This window comes from Trachurus trachurus (assembly GCF_905171665.1).
Source record: "Trachurus trachurus genome assembly, chromosome: 4".
Classification (NCBI taxonomy): Eukaryota; Metazoa; Chordata; class Actinopteri; order Carangiformes; family Carangidae; genus Trachurus; species Trachurus trachurus.
In genome coordinates this window covers 12,781,071-12,799,503 of record NC_139898.1, presented here as the reverse complement: position 1 = coordinate 12,799,503, position 18,433 = coordinate 12,781,071, and the positions used below count along the sequence as shown (strand labels likewise).

The 18,433-nt window shown below is 47.0% G+C and overlaps 1 protein-coding gene across 1 annotated transcript in view; it reads left to right on the top strand.

Annotated features, from left to right (window-relative positions):
* midn (midnolin) overlaps positions 1–17,400 on the top strand; it is a 28,956-nt gene extending 11,556 nt beyond the window's left edge. Inside the window, exons 5-8 of the mRNA XM_083970248.1 lie at positions 4,251–4,808; positions 6,096–6,228; positions 6,381–6,704; positions 13,597–17,400. Coding sequence (XP_083826374.1) covers positions 4,251–4,808; positions 6,096–6,228; positions 6,381–6,704; positions 13,597–13,859 — 1,278 coding nt within the window. The 3' untranslated portion in view covers positions 13,860–17,400. The remainder of the gene's footprint in view (positions 1–4,250; positions 4,809–6,095; positions 6,229–6,380; positions 6,705–13,596) is intronic.
* The last annotated feature ends 1,033 nt before the right edge of the window (positions 17,401–18,433 follow it).

The window sequence follows — 18,433 nt, the reverse complement described above, 5'->3', positions numbered from 1 at the left end:
CCACATCCCCCATCCCCCCTCACCATCCTCGCCGTCTCCCCCTCTCATGCCATCCTCCCCCCCTTTCCTCCATCTTTCCTCCAACCCCTCCTCCCCAGGCTGCCCCTTATCATATCCCCCCCCCCCCTCCATCACTGCATAGCAACCAAAGCCTCCTGCTAAACAAAATACCACCACCTGGACAACTAAAAGAGAACGCTTGGTTGGCACTGACTGTGGGGTCACTCGCTAAAGGAGAGCGGTGAACGCAATCAAGTGCGACGGGCGGCTCTTCATCAACACTCGTGTGTCTCTGCAAGTGACATGGCGGCCATCCGGTTTCTGTCGAGTTAAATCACCCACGTATGCCGTTTCCAGCAAACACACACCTTGTTCCTCAGGCATGAGCTCCTCCTCTCTTTGCATACCACTGCTGCTGCATCAGAAAAGAGAACAATGAAGGGCTGGTTTCTCTCCGTCTGCCTTAACACAACAAAAAGTGGGGCCCTCCACTCTCCTTGTCTCGCGTCTCTCATAACAAACCACCACAGACGGCCCATAAGTTGCTTTTTCTAAAGGATCGGAATTTGTCAAGTGTGCTCCAAGGAGCAAGGTGGAAAAAACTGGAGGAAGAGGAGGAGGACTGCAAACTTAAAGACAAGCCTAGAAGCTCTCTTTTGTTTGCCTGTGATGTTCCAGAAAGCTTTATCTGCTGTTTGTCCTGACGTCAGTGGTAGCCAGCCACATTGGCTGTCTTGGCTGTGCTCCTGAGAGCAGAGAGGCATGTTTGGACTGGAGCTGAGCTGCTAGTCGAGACCTCTGGGAATCATTCGCTAGCCAGCTCTCCAGCACTAGAGAACCCCTTCCCCCCCCCTTGCACGCACACACACACACACACACACACACACACTCTAACACACTCCCTCCCCTTGTTTCTCTCACAGTCTCTGTCCGTCTGGAAGAGGCTTGTTGTTACACGATCACTCTCGCCAATCTAGCCTCTAGCAGGCAGGCAGGCAGGCCGTGCGGTATCACCCTCCGCCTCCTCCCCTCCCTCAGGAAACGGGCCCTATTTCAGGTGTTCCACTCCACGGCTCTCGGCTCCCAGCTACACAAGCTGTTCACTCTCCTTTTTCTTGGGCATGCGGGAGAGTCGGGGGGGAAAATAGCATGTCAGTTGAAAATGATGCAGCTCTTCATTTGGAGGAGCTGAATTCCACACCTGAAGGTTTACTTTGGCTCCTTTTGTTTATCGTCTGAGGGAAAAGAAAGTGACCTATCGGATTATAGTAGTTAGAGTTCTCCCCTGTCATTTTCCCTGCAAATGAAATGTCTTGTGTTTATGTGGGTTTGTGGCCTTTTAATTTCTTGCCTAAAGATGAGGTTGTGGTGGGTGGTGTGTGTATGTATGGAGACCCCATATGAGTCACATACATGGTTACAGAGGAGGAGGCCTCCACGCATTTTTAGCTCACATGCATGTGAGACTTGGTGGGGCCTGTGTGAGCAACCCCCAAATTGACTTTATGAGTCAACGACAGACTCTGAGACTCTGGAGTGACAAAAATTGACTGGAGGAGGGAAAAGAAGAAAAATGAGAATTAAAAAAAAAAAAAAAAAGAGGCGTGAGGGAGAGAGCTCGCCTCTCGTGCCGGCTAATTTGATGACTGCCATGTGGTGTTGGAAGCTCAGTAGGAGTACATGAATTTCATCTCGGTGGTTTTTGAATAATCCACACTAGTCATTATAAGGGTAATCAAGCCTCCTCTGTGTTTCTCCTGCTGTCAGTCACTGTCGTCCTTTTTTCTCTCACTTTCTTTCGCATTTGGTTTTGCACACGCACACACACATCTAGACAGAAAAAAAACAGAGTGGCCCTGTAGATACTTGACATCAAAATGCATCTTGGATGATCCCTTCACAGGAAATGGATATAAACAGAGCCACGACTCTGCTCTCAAAATGCACAACTGAACATGCGTATAGCACGGTATAAATAACATTTAGAGACTGCACGTAATTAACAGTTAATTTGCCTCTTCTCTAACGACTACGACACTCTGATCACAAGCAGGCGCTGGAGACAGACTGATGCCAGGTGTGAACTGTAACCTGTCTCAGCTTGATGCCGACACAGTCTGGATAAACGTGGATGTAGGATAGGGGGTCTCAACTGGACCATAGACAAACAGACAGACACTTCCTCAGGCTGCACCCCCACCCCCATATCCTTCTTCTCCCCCACTCCCTCTAACTAAACACTTGGTTGATGGTCTCCCCCGGGGCCTCTCACTTTTGTGTGTGTGTGTATTGTGGGTTGGCAAACTGTCGACTCATTCTCTTGACAGCTGTCAGTCACAGGCACAGTCAGCGTCACCTCCCCCTCCCCCTCCCTTTCTCTCTTTGCTCTTTCTCACTCCCCCCACCCTCTTCGGGACCCTGCCTCTCCCCCAGGCCTCGAACAGACACACACAAACAGACACACACACATCATGTCTGTCAGGTGACCTTTTGTATGCGGAGTTTCCGAGAGCACTCTCACGTAACACCCTGCCCCTGTTCCCCGCCTTGCCTCACACCCTGCCCTGAGCCTGCCGAGTTTATTGTCTTACCACGATAGGGTAATCATGGCAGGTGTGGACTGTATCAACAAGCCATTAGCAACTGAGTTTACACTCTGAAAAGGCTGAGTTTCTGTTTACCCTGCAGCTGCCTGTATGCTGATTTTTCTTTCTTTCTTTTTTTTCACTTTGGTGCCTTCTTAGCTGTTGATTATTTACATGTTGAAATGCAGTCATCAGATAACCCCCCCCCCCACCACCACCACCACCACCACCACCTCCACCACCACCTCATCCTTTCACCTGCCTCTCTTCTCCCTCCATCCACTTTTCCACACCATGTCAATATCAATGTGCAAAGGTCACCCTGGCAACAGAGAGGCAGCGGTCGATAGAGAAATAAATAAGCAGAAGAAAAGGGAGAGAAGTGATGGAGGGCAGAGCCTGGTGATTCACAGGGTTAACTACAGGCCACCATCTCAGAAGCACACTCCAAAGGCTGCAGGGTCTGCAGGGAGTGAGACCTCTGCTCTCTTTTGCTGTCTTTGTATATGTACGTCTCTATTACTTGTTTTCTCTGCTTTGTTATTAGCCTTTCTATCCGTCTCCCATCCTCTTTTGTGTTCTCTCTTCCCCTCGAGTAGCTTTTTTTTCGTGCTCCTTCTGTCTTCCTGTTTCCCCTTCACTCCCCCTCCCCCCTCCCCCTTCTGTGCCTCTCACGGGACTGAAAGCACACAGGCTGTAGGGGTTGCCGAAACCTTTTTGGACAGAGGTGTCACTTTGTATTTGCCAGTGCTGTTTGTTTCTATTTGGGGAGAACCTGAGACGTCATTACTGCTGAGTCTTCATGGCCCAAAGAAGCTTTGTGACCCTGGAATGACTCTCCCACAAACACACAAACGCACACACACAAAGACTTCAGCGGTTAGTGGCAACACACAGCAAAGGCTTGCAGGAGGGGGGACAAGAGAACTTTTGTTGTTTAGCGTGAATCCTCCAGCCAAGTCGTGACAACTCCGCTATCCTGTGTGTGTATTTGTGTGTCCATCCGGGCCATGGGTGGGTCAGTGGAGACCTCCACACTTGGCTTCTGTCAGCCATTGCCAGAGCTCCAAAAATGGGCAGCCCTTCCAGATCCGCCGCGGACCCGCGGACAATCGGCCATTCTGTGTTTGAGAGGCAGGCGGGGTGTATTTCCTGGACATGGGACTGATTTTTCAGGCCCCGGGCCAGACAGAAGGGTGGCCTTTGTCTCTGCTCTAAATGACACTGCTGACTAAGAACGGATTGAGGGGCAGTGGGAAGCCAGAGAGAGTGGGCTTTATTTGTGCGTGTGTGTGTGTGCTTTCCAATGAGTCTCCACGTCCACCGTTCCTCAACAGAAGTAAATAGGCCAGTGTCACAGAATAGTGATTGATGCATGATGAGCTAATGTGGCATGTCCATGTCTCTATGAGAGGGGGAGCTGGAATCACAGGCAGTCACTGTTGTGTGTATTTTAACTGCTGCCCACGGTGCAGACTGTCCATTTACTAAGGAAGAAGTCTTTATCTTTGGGGCTAGTCTTTTCACTTGTTAAAAGAATTTGACACAGACTTAAGTTTGGAATGGCCACTGCACCATGGTAAAACTGTTTTGGTGACATTTGTGAAAGATTATGATCAAATGATCAAATAACTCAACTTTCTTTGTCTCTTTTTCTGCCTGCAGGTCAGTGACTTCCTGTCCGGCCGCTCACCCCTCACCCTGGCACTGCGCGTAGGTGACCACATGATGTTCGTCCAACTCCAGTTGGCGGCGCAGCAGTCCGGCGGTCCCCAGCTCCAGCACAGACACCTCATCACCCGGGGCAACACTGAGACCACAATGGGACAGCCCACAGGGCAGCCCCGTGTTCCCCACCCTCACCCGCACTCCCACCATCACCCACACAGTCACCCCAGCCCCCACTTGACCCAGCCCCATACGGTCCCTTCCTCCCCCTCTTCCCCGGGCTCCCCTTCTTTCCCCCTGCCCTCCACGCACCACCAACCGCTCCCTCCCATGTACCACCAGTCGCCCTCCTCCGCTCATTGTAGCCCCCCTACTCCTCCTCCTCCACCACACTCCCCTCGCCCGTCTCACGTCCCCGGAGGTCTTTTCCGCTCTCCATCTCATCATCATCACCATCATCACCACCATCATCACCACTACCACCAGCCTTCCTCAGGCCAACCCAGCCACGACATCGGCCGGGCCAGCCCCGTAGCTCCAGTCCTCTGCCCTGAGGTAAGTCCCACCAGTAATCCACATTATTTATCTTTTTTTTTTTTTTTAGTCATCAGTCCTCGCTTCTAGCTTCAACCTTTACATAAGTAGCCGGTGTCATCACAGCCCTCTGATGAATGAAAAACGGAGAGAACGAGTTGTGACTGTGTGACACGAGTGCCACGCTCACAGCTGAATCATCCTGCATTAAATTGATTAGATTAGTGGGATATCCGAGCAGCGTGAGGGTAGAGGGTGAACCCGTGGTTTAGTGGTTTAGTCAAATCTGGAGGAGATTTGCACGTGATGTGCGCGTGTGCTTCCAAAACGCAATTAGTCATTGCTGCTGGAGTGCAGCGCACTTCCCAAATTCGTACAAACAAGCCAACACACACAATTAGCCAAGAGAACACGACATTCATATGACCTCATCCTGCCCAGTGAGATGTATGGGGGTTAATGGGGGGGCAGGGGGGGGATAAAGAGCATGAGAAAAAGAGAGGCAGGTTTAATGAATCAGAGTTGGTTTTTCATGTGAAGACTGATCATTAACCTCGTTGTTTTCAGCCATTTATCATTAACCTTCGCAGCCATTTATTTAACTTTGGTTAACGCTAAGAACAGCTGCGCACACATGCACAAACACACTTACTCGTCTCCACCAACCAAATTTGCTGTTTATACTTTGTCTACCTCCCTGAGCTCCGGCCTATGGAAAGAGAATAAGAACCAGATGTTGGCGGACTATGTGGGAGGGACGATTCACAACAAGAAAAACAGAAAGACAGTTTAGCAGTGAGAAAACGGAAATGGCTATTCCTCATCAGGCTTTCACATGGGTGATGCACACAAACACAGACTAACACAGAGAGACCTAAGCAGGGGTTTCACTTTCAGATATCAGTTAAGCTATAAGGTGAAGTAACAGGGTTGTTATTTGGTCTGACCCCAAGTTTGAAGATATACTGGGTGTTGTGGGCCGTCAGCTGGAAGATGGCTCAGGTTTCCTTATTCCGATGGTTTCCTATATCGTTGGCCTTTACTGCATAGGTTACTTACATAGCACATACATACATAGCCGTCCAAGTGAAAGTTACATACAGAGCTCATGGGCGTATCCTCATTATAGAGCTTATGTGATGACAAAATGTCCCAGCTCACAACATGCTGTTTATTAAATGTTATGTTAACACAGCATGGGGAGTGGAAATCATTTCAGACACTGAGTGTCCACGGATGTTTGGTTGTTTTAAAACATCCATTCACACCTTTAAGCCTCACGGTGCATCTCTTTTTATTGTCTTCCAGGCTAACTGCAGCACCAACAGCCCTACCAGTGGCTCCAGTGGCTCCAGTCCCTCAACACGCTCCCGTAAACCTGGCGCCATCATTGAGAGCTTTGTCAACCATGCTCCCGGAGTCTTCTCAGGGACCTTTTCAGGTGAGCTGCCATTAAGATTCATTGCTGCTCTAAGCAATAACAGGTCCCATTTGAAAGCTTGTTCGTAAAAGTAAAACCTTGGCCGTGGTTCTACGGATAACTTAAGATAAATTGGGCTCATCTCATTTCATCTTTCTTGTTCTCCCTCTCAGGCACTTTGCACCCAAACTGCCAGGACAGCAACGGACGTCCCAGGCGAGACATCGGTACCATCCTGCAGATCCTCAATGACCTTCTGAGCGCCACACGCCACTACCAGGGCATGCCTCCCTCCCTCACCCAGCTGCGCTACCAGACCCAGTGTGGTTCGACCACCTCCCCGTCCCCCTCCCCACCACCTTCGCCCCCAGTCGCTGGCATGACGGGCCTCTCTGCCAAAGCTACCTCTGTGCCTGCCGGCAGCCCCAGCAGCCCTGCGCCGACTCTTCATCCACTGGTGCAGTGCCAGAGCCAGATCCGCATGTGCAAACCCCCTGGTGAGTGACTCTGCTCCGTACTCTCTCGGCTCATGCAGGCACATCGTGAACACAAACACTCACACACACACATCGAGTCAATCCCTTGAGGCCCCTGTGAAACAGATGTTGCAGTAGTTTCCACAGCTTTGGAGGAGTGTGTGTGTGTCCGTGTCCCTGTATGTGTGTGAAATGAGTTCAGTCTAGAGCCTGTCATTTAATTGCGCTCTGCTCTTCCTTGCAACCTGCTAAAGAATTCATTGTCATCTTTGTCTTTCTGTTTCTATTCTCATAGCACATTGTGGTTAGCTACCAGCTCTGTTGGGATGATTTTGCATCATTGTCTTGCTGAAACACTTGTTTTCATCTTTAAAATTCTGACAAAGCAAGAATAGAAAAGTCAGAGTCAAGAACAAAAACAGTCATGTATCTCTCTTGGGGTTTGAGGCAGAGGAGAAGAGGAAGAGAGAGGATCCTCCTCGAAGGGGGAGGGTTCTTCTGAGTAATGCAATACAAGCTTCTTCAGTCAGGCTTCACTTGTCAGGCAGTGGGATAGGCTTTGTTTTTGTGCACCAAGGATATAGGTTTACCCCTTCAAGCCTGGGCTGGGCTATGTTTAGATTAGATTAGGCTTGGGGTGGGTTAACCTATCTTTTTAGAGAAGGGCTGCGGCTTGGGCAGGTATGGGCTGCCTTGACATACCGATGCCCAAGGGCTGGGGCAGGGACAGGTACAGGAGTTCAGATGATGATAGCATTTAGACACTTGGGTTTGGTTGTTTTAAAACCTCCTCTTCCTTGCGGAGACACAGGATGTCGAGTGTCAGACAGATGTCCAGAACTGATAACATTCAGTCAATGTTGTAAGGTTAGACTGACTGTGCTGAGAGAAACAGCATTGTCCTCTGCTGTCTCCTTATCTCCTGCTGAGGAAATCGAGCCAGTCTTTTAGTGAGCTGCTGGTCAGTTTTGCTGAATAGTCTGGCGGGGAGGGTCCTGGAATACAGTGATTAATGTTTAATGTTTTCTTTTCTTTGGAAAAAAATAATAAAGCAAGAGCATTTCTATTGTCATACACTGGCTTTGTCTGTTCCAGGCTGAATGGCATCTTTTTTTAGCTGTAGCAACTGAACACGGATAGACCGGGAATGTCCAGTATTGCTCCGCATCACCCCAAGTGCCCCCGCAAGAACAGTTGGAATAACACAGGCTTATTTTCCTAACTCAGGGAACACCTTTCCTTCACTGCCCCCACCAACCCTACACCCCCCACCCCCCTCCCTCCTCCTGCTCTTCCCCTCTTCTCCCATACTTGTAATCTCTCTCCGTCTGTACTCTAACAGCCCACACTGCTGTTTCCCCCATTTGCTATCCCAAAACAGCCTTGTCTGTAAAATCCATCGCGCTCCACCTCCCCCACCCCCACCCTCCTCACTCCCTCCATCTCTTTCCATGTCTGTGTTGTGCATCAATACATTGTCTGTGTTCATTTGGCCTTTAAATAGATAGGTTTATTCCAAAATGCGGCACTGAAAGGAATTTGCTTTGTGAAGTAGTAAGAGGAGGAGGAGGACACGGAAGAGGGAGGCTGTTAAAACCACAACACTAAGCCTCCATTCATCATATGGGTGTTTATATCCTGTCCATCAGTCTACTAACTGCCCACTCACTGATTAACCAAGGGCGAAGTAAAAAGAAAGAATAGCCTGTCTAATGCCCTTTTCCGACTTTGCTGCCCCCGTCCAACTTCCTGCTGACACTACACACTTCCGGGAAAAAAATTATGTGAATGGGTCGCAGCGCAACCGAGACACTGGATGCGCTGGTGTGTTTTTGTGCGGACAGTGGCTGCGTGTGCCTATTTTGTATCCTGTTCCACATGGTGTCCTAAAGAAGCCGATGACTAAGCGCTCTCAGGCAGTCTTATCAGCCGACACCTGATGGAAGACTTACTGGACTTAACACCGCAGCTTAACTCTGCTTCACAGAAACCTGCCTTCATTCAGCTACAGGAATAACCTGAGCTTCCCATCTGCCTAACGTGTGTGTGTGTGAGTGTGTGCAGTCAAACTCAGGTTGAGACAGCCTCTTGAAAATGTCACATAGCTTGGCTGTCTCCTGAGAGCCTTTACCCTTTCCACTGCAAGTTCATGTGCGAGGAGGAGAAGACAAGCGTAAATAAAAAGCTTGAATACACACACATGTACACACGCGTACACACACACACACACACTTGGCTATAAATGCCTGGTTAAAGGCTTGGGTGACTAGCTTGGTTTCATGGCTTTGCTGTATAGTATTGCTGAGTGTGGGGATTTGTCAGCCCAGGACTTGTGTTGGATTTGAACAGGAGGGCTTTGGGAAGGCCAGGCAGGCTGATTGTTAGCTACATTCCTTTACTGAGTTGGGTTGGACCTCCACAACACCCCCCCCCCCCCCTTCCTCTCCCCTTCAGCCCTCTAGCCCCCTGCCCAGCCAAAGCCATTGTGCAGGGGCCAGGGACAGGGGCTACATACAGGGCACCAGGCTGAGCCATTGTGGGGTAGATGAGGGGAGGGCTATGGGATTATAAGGCTGCCTTTTAGTCCCACTCCCACTGCAGCTGCCTTAGTTCAACACAGGCGCACACAGAGAGGCAAAACAGGGGCAAAGTTAACTCTGAAAGCTTCTCCTGCGTCCCTTCCACATCCCTTCACCCCCCGCACACTGCCCCCTTTAGATTTGTCAGGTTATGTTAGCCTCGTGCTGGCTGGGTGACCGGGCAAGCCAAAAGAGGGAGGGGAGGTACAAGCAGCAAGACGTGGAAAAAGATCCTAAAACATTTAACCCCACCCAAGCCCGCTGTTTCAGCTCTGACCTGCTCGGGACAGCCCCCCCCCCCCCCCCCCCCCGTAGCATATTATCCACCACCGGTCGGCCTCACCCCATACTATTGTCACACACGCAGGTTCGGTGTGATGCACGTACTCCGGTAACTCAACAAACGCCCCGGCGATGCAGCACACAGCGCAGAGCTATCTAGCAAAAGCCAGTCAAGCATATCAGGTGCCCTTTCATTGTCGACAAGGAGAGTGAGAGGGAGAGAGAGAGAGAATGCAAATGAAGTCTAAAAGTCATTGAAGAGCTTGTGTCCCTGCAGGGCTGTCAATGCCCTTTCACTGGCTGTCAAATGCTCATATTAGCCCTGATTTGATTGGCTGCTTCAGTTTGATAAGTTATTTTTCTGTCTTTTTTTTTTGGTATAGCGCTTCAGATAGGTCGAGTTTCTCAGATTTGTGGCCAGATTCAGATTGTATTGAGACTCAGAGTTCTATCCATCTATTGCAGCCTCCAATCAACCAGTTAAAGAAATCATCATCACATGCTTTGAATACCGCTTTAGTTATTGTCAGAGGTTTAAAATAAGAGTCAGATGGAAAAACCAAGACTGACTTTGCTGCAATGTGATTTTCTTTCCTCCTCTTCCTCTTTCTTCTTATTCCTCTTCTCTCTCTCTCTCTCTGTGTCCACCCCTCCCTCTTTCCCCTGGTTCCCTGGATGCTGAGCAAACACAATGTTCTCTCTGCAAGATCACAAGACTTATCAAGGCAAACAAACAAACAACAGCACTAAGACAACTGCAAATGAAGGCCAATCTTTATACAATCAATAAAAGGAGAAGCTCCTTTAATCTCCCCCTGCGTCCTGCACACTGCAGCCCTCCTCCCTCTTCTTCTCTCTCTCTCTCTCTCTCTACCTCCATCCTCTGCCTCTCCTCCTCCACCCACTCCTCCCACCCTTCCTCCCATATGCACTCCCTCCGTATCTCAGTCCTTGCTGTGTTGCTGGGCTGGGCTCGGAGGCAAGGAAAACTGACTGACGCATCGATTATTCATAGATCACCCCTTCTTTCTCTCTCTCTCTCTCTCTCTCTCTCTGTCTGTTCTTCTCTGGCTTCCTCTGCAGTGCTGTGTGTATTTACGGGGCCCATGTCAAAGTCTTCAGAGGGGAGAGTTTGGAGATGGAAAAATGTGCTGCTCTGGATTGAGCGCTGGTGTGACTGGCAGACAGGGGGTGGTTAGAGGAGAAAGGAAAAGGAGACTGATGTTTCCTTCCTCTTTGTGCCCTTGACCCGTCTACTTTTTTTGATATCTTCCACTGCGTGTTTCTAAGAAAAGATCCATTGTTGCTTAATCATCCGTCTTTTCTGTGTCACGCGGGGTTGCATATGAGAGAGGTTGTTTCTCTCTCTCTCTTGCTCTCATTCATTTCTTATGTCTCTTACCCACCTCTCTCTGGGTCCTCCAAGGTTATTGTGCGCACGTCAAACCCTGGTCTCTGCAGCCAGGCTCTGGGCCAGCCTGTGTGTATCTCAGTGTGTGTTGTGTGTGTGTGTGTGTGTGTGTATAGTCGGTCCTCCTTAGCCAGCCCTAATAATAGCCCTACTGTCATAAACATAGTCTGGAGATCCCTGCGGCCAGCTGTGTCCGGCCCAGTCGCCCAGGGCTCCGGTAGTGACGCTGATGAATGGCCACACACACATATACACACACACACCAATTTTGGTGTAGCTCCAAGCACATTCCCAGAGCTCTTACCAAGCCAAAGGCCAAGACCTCCTACAGCACCACCAAACTGCCCTTTATGCTGTGTGTGTTTGCACGCATGTGTGTATGGGTGTGTGTATGTATCGTGCATTTGTTCTTATATAATGTCAAGCTCTCCTAGTAAATGTCCCCTGGTACAAAAACAGGATCATGACTGAGGGACTACACTGGTGAAATAAAGCGAGAATTTAAACGGAGACACTCTAAAATAAAAATCATACTAGACCAAACAGATTTTGTATGTAGGCATGTGTTGGCTTTTTGCCATTTCATTGTGTACAGCCATATTTCGACACAGCCGAGGGGCGGTTTCACTTTTGGCTTGTCGGAACAGGGGAATAAGGGGAAGAGGGAGGACTGGAGGGTGAACAAAGCCTTACAGCAGCGTATATGGATGTCACATGGAGCTGAGGCAGTGGAACAATGGCCCTAATGTAGGAGAACCCCCACCCCTTCTCTAGTATACCCCCTGTTCTCAAGAGATGACATGCTGCCCTCACATGCAGCATCTGGACGCACACTCATGCATTTGTATCAGGACGGAGCATATTGGCAGGAAGTGGAAAACCCCCAGTCTGTCTTTGTGGCTGAGTGTTACATGAAGTACTATTTTCTGCTAACTCTGTGTCAGTGTTCACATCCTTTCTGTTCTCAAAAAGAAGCAGCAAGGCTGCTCAACAGCAGTTTAGTTCTTTAGTATGCACTGCCAAACAGCGGTGAATATTTATAGCGGGAGAAAAGGCTCTGTGCTGCTCGATCCGATAAGCAAATGAGGGAAAGAGGTAAATTAAGCCCACACAGAGTCCGGAATTCATTCCGATGGGTGGAAAAGCAGAGGAGGGCACGATCGATTCAGAAAACTGCCACCTACGGCTGATCCTTTACCCTCCACCCTGTTCCTCCGTCCTTTTCTCAACCCCCCCACTTGCCCCTGGGGGAGGAATTCCTTAACCCACACTACCATCGCCCCCTCCTCTTCTCCCCCTGCTTCCCCTTCTTCACACTGCCCCACCTAGCTGTCTCTGGGGAGACATGGGGCAAGAGCTAGAGGAGGAGGAGAAGGAGGAGGGTCCTCTGTGTGTGTGTGTGTGCGGGGTGGAAGAGTAGGGGGTTGTCAGGTCAATGAGCTGAGAGTAGGAAGCTACAGCCATAATAAAGAAAAAAAATAGAAGAAAAAACCCAATCTCTCCCCGTCTCCCTCTCTCTCTGCTTACAATTTCCATTCGCTTGCATTTTCTATTGAAAGCCAATAGCGTTGTCCTGGGCCCGAGATGGATGGCTGCACTAGAGCTAAGGTTTAATCAATAGGTCTTTTTAATTTGCCATCGATCCACGTTAAAAGCTACTGCGGTTGTTGCTGCTGTTGCCGTGTGTGTGTGTGTTTGTGTGTGTGTGTGCGCATGCATGCACCTGTGAATGCACGCTTGTGTGTCTGTGCAGCTGTGTGTTTGTGCGCATATATGCATGCGTGTACACATTGTATGGGTTTTTGTGTGAATACGTGATGCAGTCAAGCGTGGATTTGAGTGTGTGTGTGTGTGCGTGCGTGTGCATTTGTGTGTGCTGTGCTGTGCAGCCGAGGCAGAGATGGCCACTGTGCTTCGGTTTATTGACATTCTAGCCTATTATTTAATTATTTAATTCCCAGACAGATACTAATGGAGCTGGCTAATAGATTGCGGTTGCTTTCTCTTCCTTCCAAGCTCCTGAATATACGAATAAATGGAATTAGGCTCGACTCGGTCACTGTAGGAAAAGCATTCACGGTGCGATGCGAGGCCTCTCCCCTGAGACCAGATTCTCCTATAGGCACATCAACAGCTAGAAATGCACTTAGTAGCACACGCAGTCATCCAGGCATGTCATCTGCAATTATATGTGCAGATACCGCGGGCAGCTGACAAACAGTGTCATCTCTGGCCTGTGTTTATGTGTTTTTGGCCTTGCTTTTGGTTCTCAAGGAGATTCAGGCTGAAGAAGGTCTCCCCACTCAGCGATAAGGGGATGAAATAGCACTGAGGGGGCTAATGATGCTCAGTGGGGGAGGTTAAGCACCAGATTGCAGTGTTACATTGTGTGCATGGTGTGTGTGTGTGTGTGTGTGTGTGTGTCAGAGCCTAGGGAATGATCCTAGCATGTCTTGGCTTTATCATCAAGGCTGTAGGGCTGTATCTGTAACTGCTAAGCACACACACACAAACACACACATATTGACATCCTTCTCAAGGCTGTTAGTGTAAATTATGTTAACTGTAAGTATGCTAGCCCCTAATGCAAACAGAAACGCCCGACTGACCACCTCTCCCCTCCCTTGTCCTGTGCCCATAGGTGACCGCCTGCGTCAGACTGAGAACCGCGCAACCCGCTGCAAGGTGGAACGCCTGCAGCTGTTGATGCAGCAGAAGCGTCTGCGCAGGAAGGCTAGGAGGGACCAGCGCGCTCCTTACCAATGGCTGCCCAACCGCAAGGCCGGACGCAGCAACAGCAACAGCAGCATGTCCAGCGAGGGCTCCCTGGACCTGGACTTTGACGACTCAGTGTGGAAACCCGACGTCAAGGCTGATTTGAAGTCTGAGTTCGTCATGGCTTGAACCATCTGACGTCCCCTCACACTAGATCGTAGATTCAAAGATGAGCAAAGCATTGCCTGGGATTTATTTAAAGATACGGTTTGAGGGAGTGGATATGCAGGAGGTGACACAGAACTGTTCAAAGATGTGTTGTGCAAAGAGGAAATTAGAGTTGTTCTAGTGACTGGTGTTTGTCACATGACAAAAAAAAAAGGCTCCCTGCAGACTTTAATCCCATTCTGTCCTTCACAGTTGACCTTGTGAAAAACAGCAACAATAGCAACAGAACTTTCTTGTGATGCTTGGATTTGGACAGGCAACAACCGGACTTAACAGTGTACAAGACTTTTTTTTCAAGGTATGATCACAGAGACCGTACCTGAACTCGAGCATAGCAGAATTCAGTGGGTGGTGGTGGTGGTGGTGGTATTTTCCTTTTTTTTTTTCTAAGGTTTGTTTTTTAAGCGCACTCTGGACAGCAATGAAGAGATCCACACTGGACTTATTAAGAGGACAGGAACACCAGAGGCCTCAGTGTTTCTTAATCACAAGAAAGGCAGAACTGCCGAACTATGGATTACTCCAACGGGCATTCTTATCGATCTCAAAACTCACCAACCAGAGTCCAGTTTTTACCTGTTACGGGGTGGTTAAAATTGTTTATTTTGTTTTTTTTTCCTTTTTCCATTTTGAAACATATTATTATATTTTATAAACAAAAAAATATGTAGCATTGTTCACAAAGCATTCAGGTTTTCATAAAACAGTTCAAAGTAGTTGATTTGCACATTTTCTTGATTTATAACAGCTGGTCAAAGTGTGCAAGAAGGAGGAGGTGGGGCCTGAAATAGAATAAAAAATGAATATGGAAGTATTGATATCAACCTCAGTGGCATAGGGTATCGATAGGAATGATTAATGAATAAACAAAATGAATTAATATTAACAGAAAGTGCTTTAGAGGATTTTAAAATCTTTAAAATGTATATGGAAAAAAAAATCTATTTTTATTTCTCTTCCTATCTGCTGTTTTCAAAAAACAGCAGCCCTCTGTGGCTTTAGTCAAGTCCTTGACTACCAACAGATACATCCATTCAATCATTCATTAGCTCATTCATGAATTCTAGTCGTCTAGCCACAACAAATATGATACGGAAAGACAATTTTCATCCAGCCCGCCTCATGTCTTACAGACCTGAATGGACTTGTTGAGGGTTTGTATTAATTTGTGTACATAAATGTGACAATTGGCAAAAAGGTTTATGAGGGTGTGTGTATGTTTGACCTTAGTGTATGGTAAATTGATTTAGATTATCCCATGTTTTCGTCTGAGTTGTCTTCTCCCAATTGACCCCCACAGTTTTCTCAAAACTGTATAGATCAGCTACAGTGGATGCATGGGTCATAACCGGATAAAACATCAAATTGGTTGAAAAAGTTGGTTCCCAGTTCCAGGCCAATGTGATGTTTACTTTTACCACAAGTCCTTGTGATAATGATTTTGTTTTTTTTATTGGCAAAGAGGGAGAAGAGGTGGGATCTGTATCCAGCATCATTATCTAGTGCCTCCACCAGTACATCCATTGACATATCAGGTTAGGCCTTCACAGTTTTGCTGCTACACGTGGGGACATCTAATGGAAAAAAAAAAGTGGGAGGGAAAAAGTGACTTTTCTTTGCATGCAGAAGTGTGAAATTACACTGATCTTTTTTCTATTGATGGAAGAAAAAAAAAGAAACTGGTGCTGTGAGAATGAAGGTTAACAACATGCATGAATTTGTGAAGAAAATAAACAATGCTGCTTTTGTTGGTTAGGTTTTTGTAACTGTTATTTTTCAATGTTAGAACAACAGTGTCCTGCTAAAGTATTACGACGCAAAACCAAAACAGATGAAGTTAAGTGTGGACTCACGTCTTGCTCAGCACTGAACATTCCTGTTGTGTGACAATGAAGATGATGATGATGATGAGCAAAGAGCAACTGACTCTCTCTACTCCCTGAACGCTGGTTTTACCCCCCATGACTCTCAAGGACTCAGACAGCCCACAAACTGATAAACCACCCCCCCTCCTCCTCCCAGCCCAAAAAGCCAACTGAGGCTCGCATGGACGTATTTTCACAGGGAACCAACAGGCCCCAGCGGATTTACAGTACTGTCCATCAAACCTGCTCGAGAGAAGCATCTTTCAGGCGTCTGTCTCTATATTTGTGTGTCTGTCTGTCTGTCTGTCTGATTGATCGACCACCCTACCACAATTGCACTCCCAGAGATTGCAGTGAGAGATTACCTTTTTGGTGAACCTCATCTTTTTTTTAAGTGGCCTTACCTTTCACTAAAAAAATGAGACACTTGGGGACAATGGGGGCGGGAATGTTTTTTTTTTCTTTTTTTCCTTTCTTTCTTTTTTTAAAAAAACTTTCTGTGTGTATCGTTGTTGGACTTGTTGTCATCAAGGCGCCATTTTTGTCACTGAGGACACTGGGCATCTGTTGTTTAGTGCTTTTAGCTGGTGGAGTCTCTATTATGTCAAGGCTTCTGTGCCTTAAAAATGTTGCCCTTGCAGTGTCGGTGTCAGATTTAAGCTTGTTTTCATTGGTTGATACACACGACTGTAGTATTTGCAGCCATGAGAGTTGTAGATTTTAGGGGTAAAGCTTGTTTGAGTGAAACAAATACTATCCACAAAGTCAGTGTTGTTCCTCAAATACTGTCTTTGTCCCATTTCTTCATTGTGTTGCAATGCTTGTTCGTCTCCGTTGTCCAAACTTCACATCCCTCTTAATTCAGTCCCCCCACCAACAAGCTGCAAAAAAAGCTACAAATCTGTGTAACTTATACTAATCAAGGAAGTTTACACCACAGTACTTAGATGGCAAGAAACAGCCCTAATTCAGAATAAGAAATGTCCTCTGAGGACTCCAGACTACATGCACTTCCTGTTTCCTTGGATACAACATTGTTAAAGGACAGTTTATCCCCTGCCCCTCCCAAATTTTATTTAATTTTTTTTGTATATGTATGAACTATACTCTGTGTGTGCCTCACTTCTGTGTGAAACTCAAAAAGATGAAACATAACAAAAAAGATGACAAAAGCATTACAGAGAGGGTAAAAAACAGTACGTTGGTGGAATTCTGATCACGTCATTTAAGTTGCCTGTTCTTTCTTGTAGCCAACTATTGAAAATAACAGGATTCAAGAATACAATTTACAATGTTCTAGCTCTAGACCGGTGTAGCACATGTGTGACTGTATTAATTTATGAAACCAAAATGGTAACTGTGAATTATGTATTTCTTTGTGCATTTTTTTTAAGAAGCGGGGGAGAAGGTTGTCGGGACATGGCAGCAGCTCATGTCTAAAAAAACGTTTTGTTTTTGGTGGAATATAATGGAAACAATATGTTTTCGAAAAAGAGGAAAAAAATGAAAAAAACAAGGAAAAAAAAACAAAAAAAAACAAAAAAATATATGAATATATTTTTTTTCTTAAGCAATACATTTCAGTGTGACTTGTGATAGAACATTTTTCTTTTTTTAGGTAATAAATAAAAAAACAAAATGAGTACATCAGCTTGTCTCTGTGAGTATTCATTACTAACCTATTCAATAACATTGCGTGAAAGCTGCTATTCAGTCTAATATTTCATGTGAGAATCTATTTTGTTAAGTAACATGAGATGAGAAGCATAGAAGAATTGCCTTGGAAATGCATTGATAAAATATAGCCTTACCCTGTATCAAAAGCTAATGTAATTGATGATTGGACTGAACCATCTCGGTGGACTGGGGTGGAGCTGGACATGGATGGATTACTGAGCTGCACCTACCAACCATTTCCAAGGGCACAAAGGGTCACGGTCCCATAGAGGATCAGCGTACATGTGGGTGACCTCATCATAAATTTCTTTGTTCCTATTCCGAATACAAATAATAATCAGTATCTGGCCAAATAATGCCAGATCCTTCAGTGTATATTTGGCCATTTTTGATATACAGTATCTGTTCAGACAGCTGAGGTTCAGGTGCAGTTTTTGACCAGCTATAAGAGTTTAGACTTTTGGTTAACCTGTGAAATGTTGCTGAAAAGGCCCAGAAAGCAGGGGTTTTTGTGTATGTGTGTGTGGGTGGAGGGAGGTTGAAAGAGGGCAGGCGGTTCAGTGAGAGAGCCAACAGAAACGTTCTCCACATCTGCGAGTGCAGCCCGGCTCAAGATGAGACGGAATGCGAAAGTGGAGTGACAGATTGGAGAGGGAGAAAGAGCCGTGCCTCATGTGAAGCCTGCTTCCTGACACATGTACTTACAGCAAAAGGTGTTTTGAAGCGGCACTTGTAGCTCCCTGCTCTTGTTTCCAGCGAGGCTGAGAACAGAGCTTGACTTGGAGCATCAAGAAATAGCTGAAAGAGGATTGAACATGAAAGGACAAAGCTACTGTATGTCAAAGCATTGCTCAGGCAATAACACAGCAGACACACGAGAGAAACTGCAACATAGCATGATGACAGACACCTGCTTCCGTGCTTCACTTTGAGTTGCTATAATGATCTTATACCTAATAATGAATAAAAAAAATATGCTTGTTCAGAAATAGA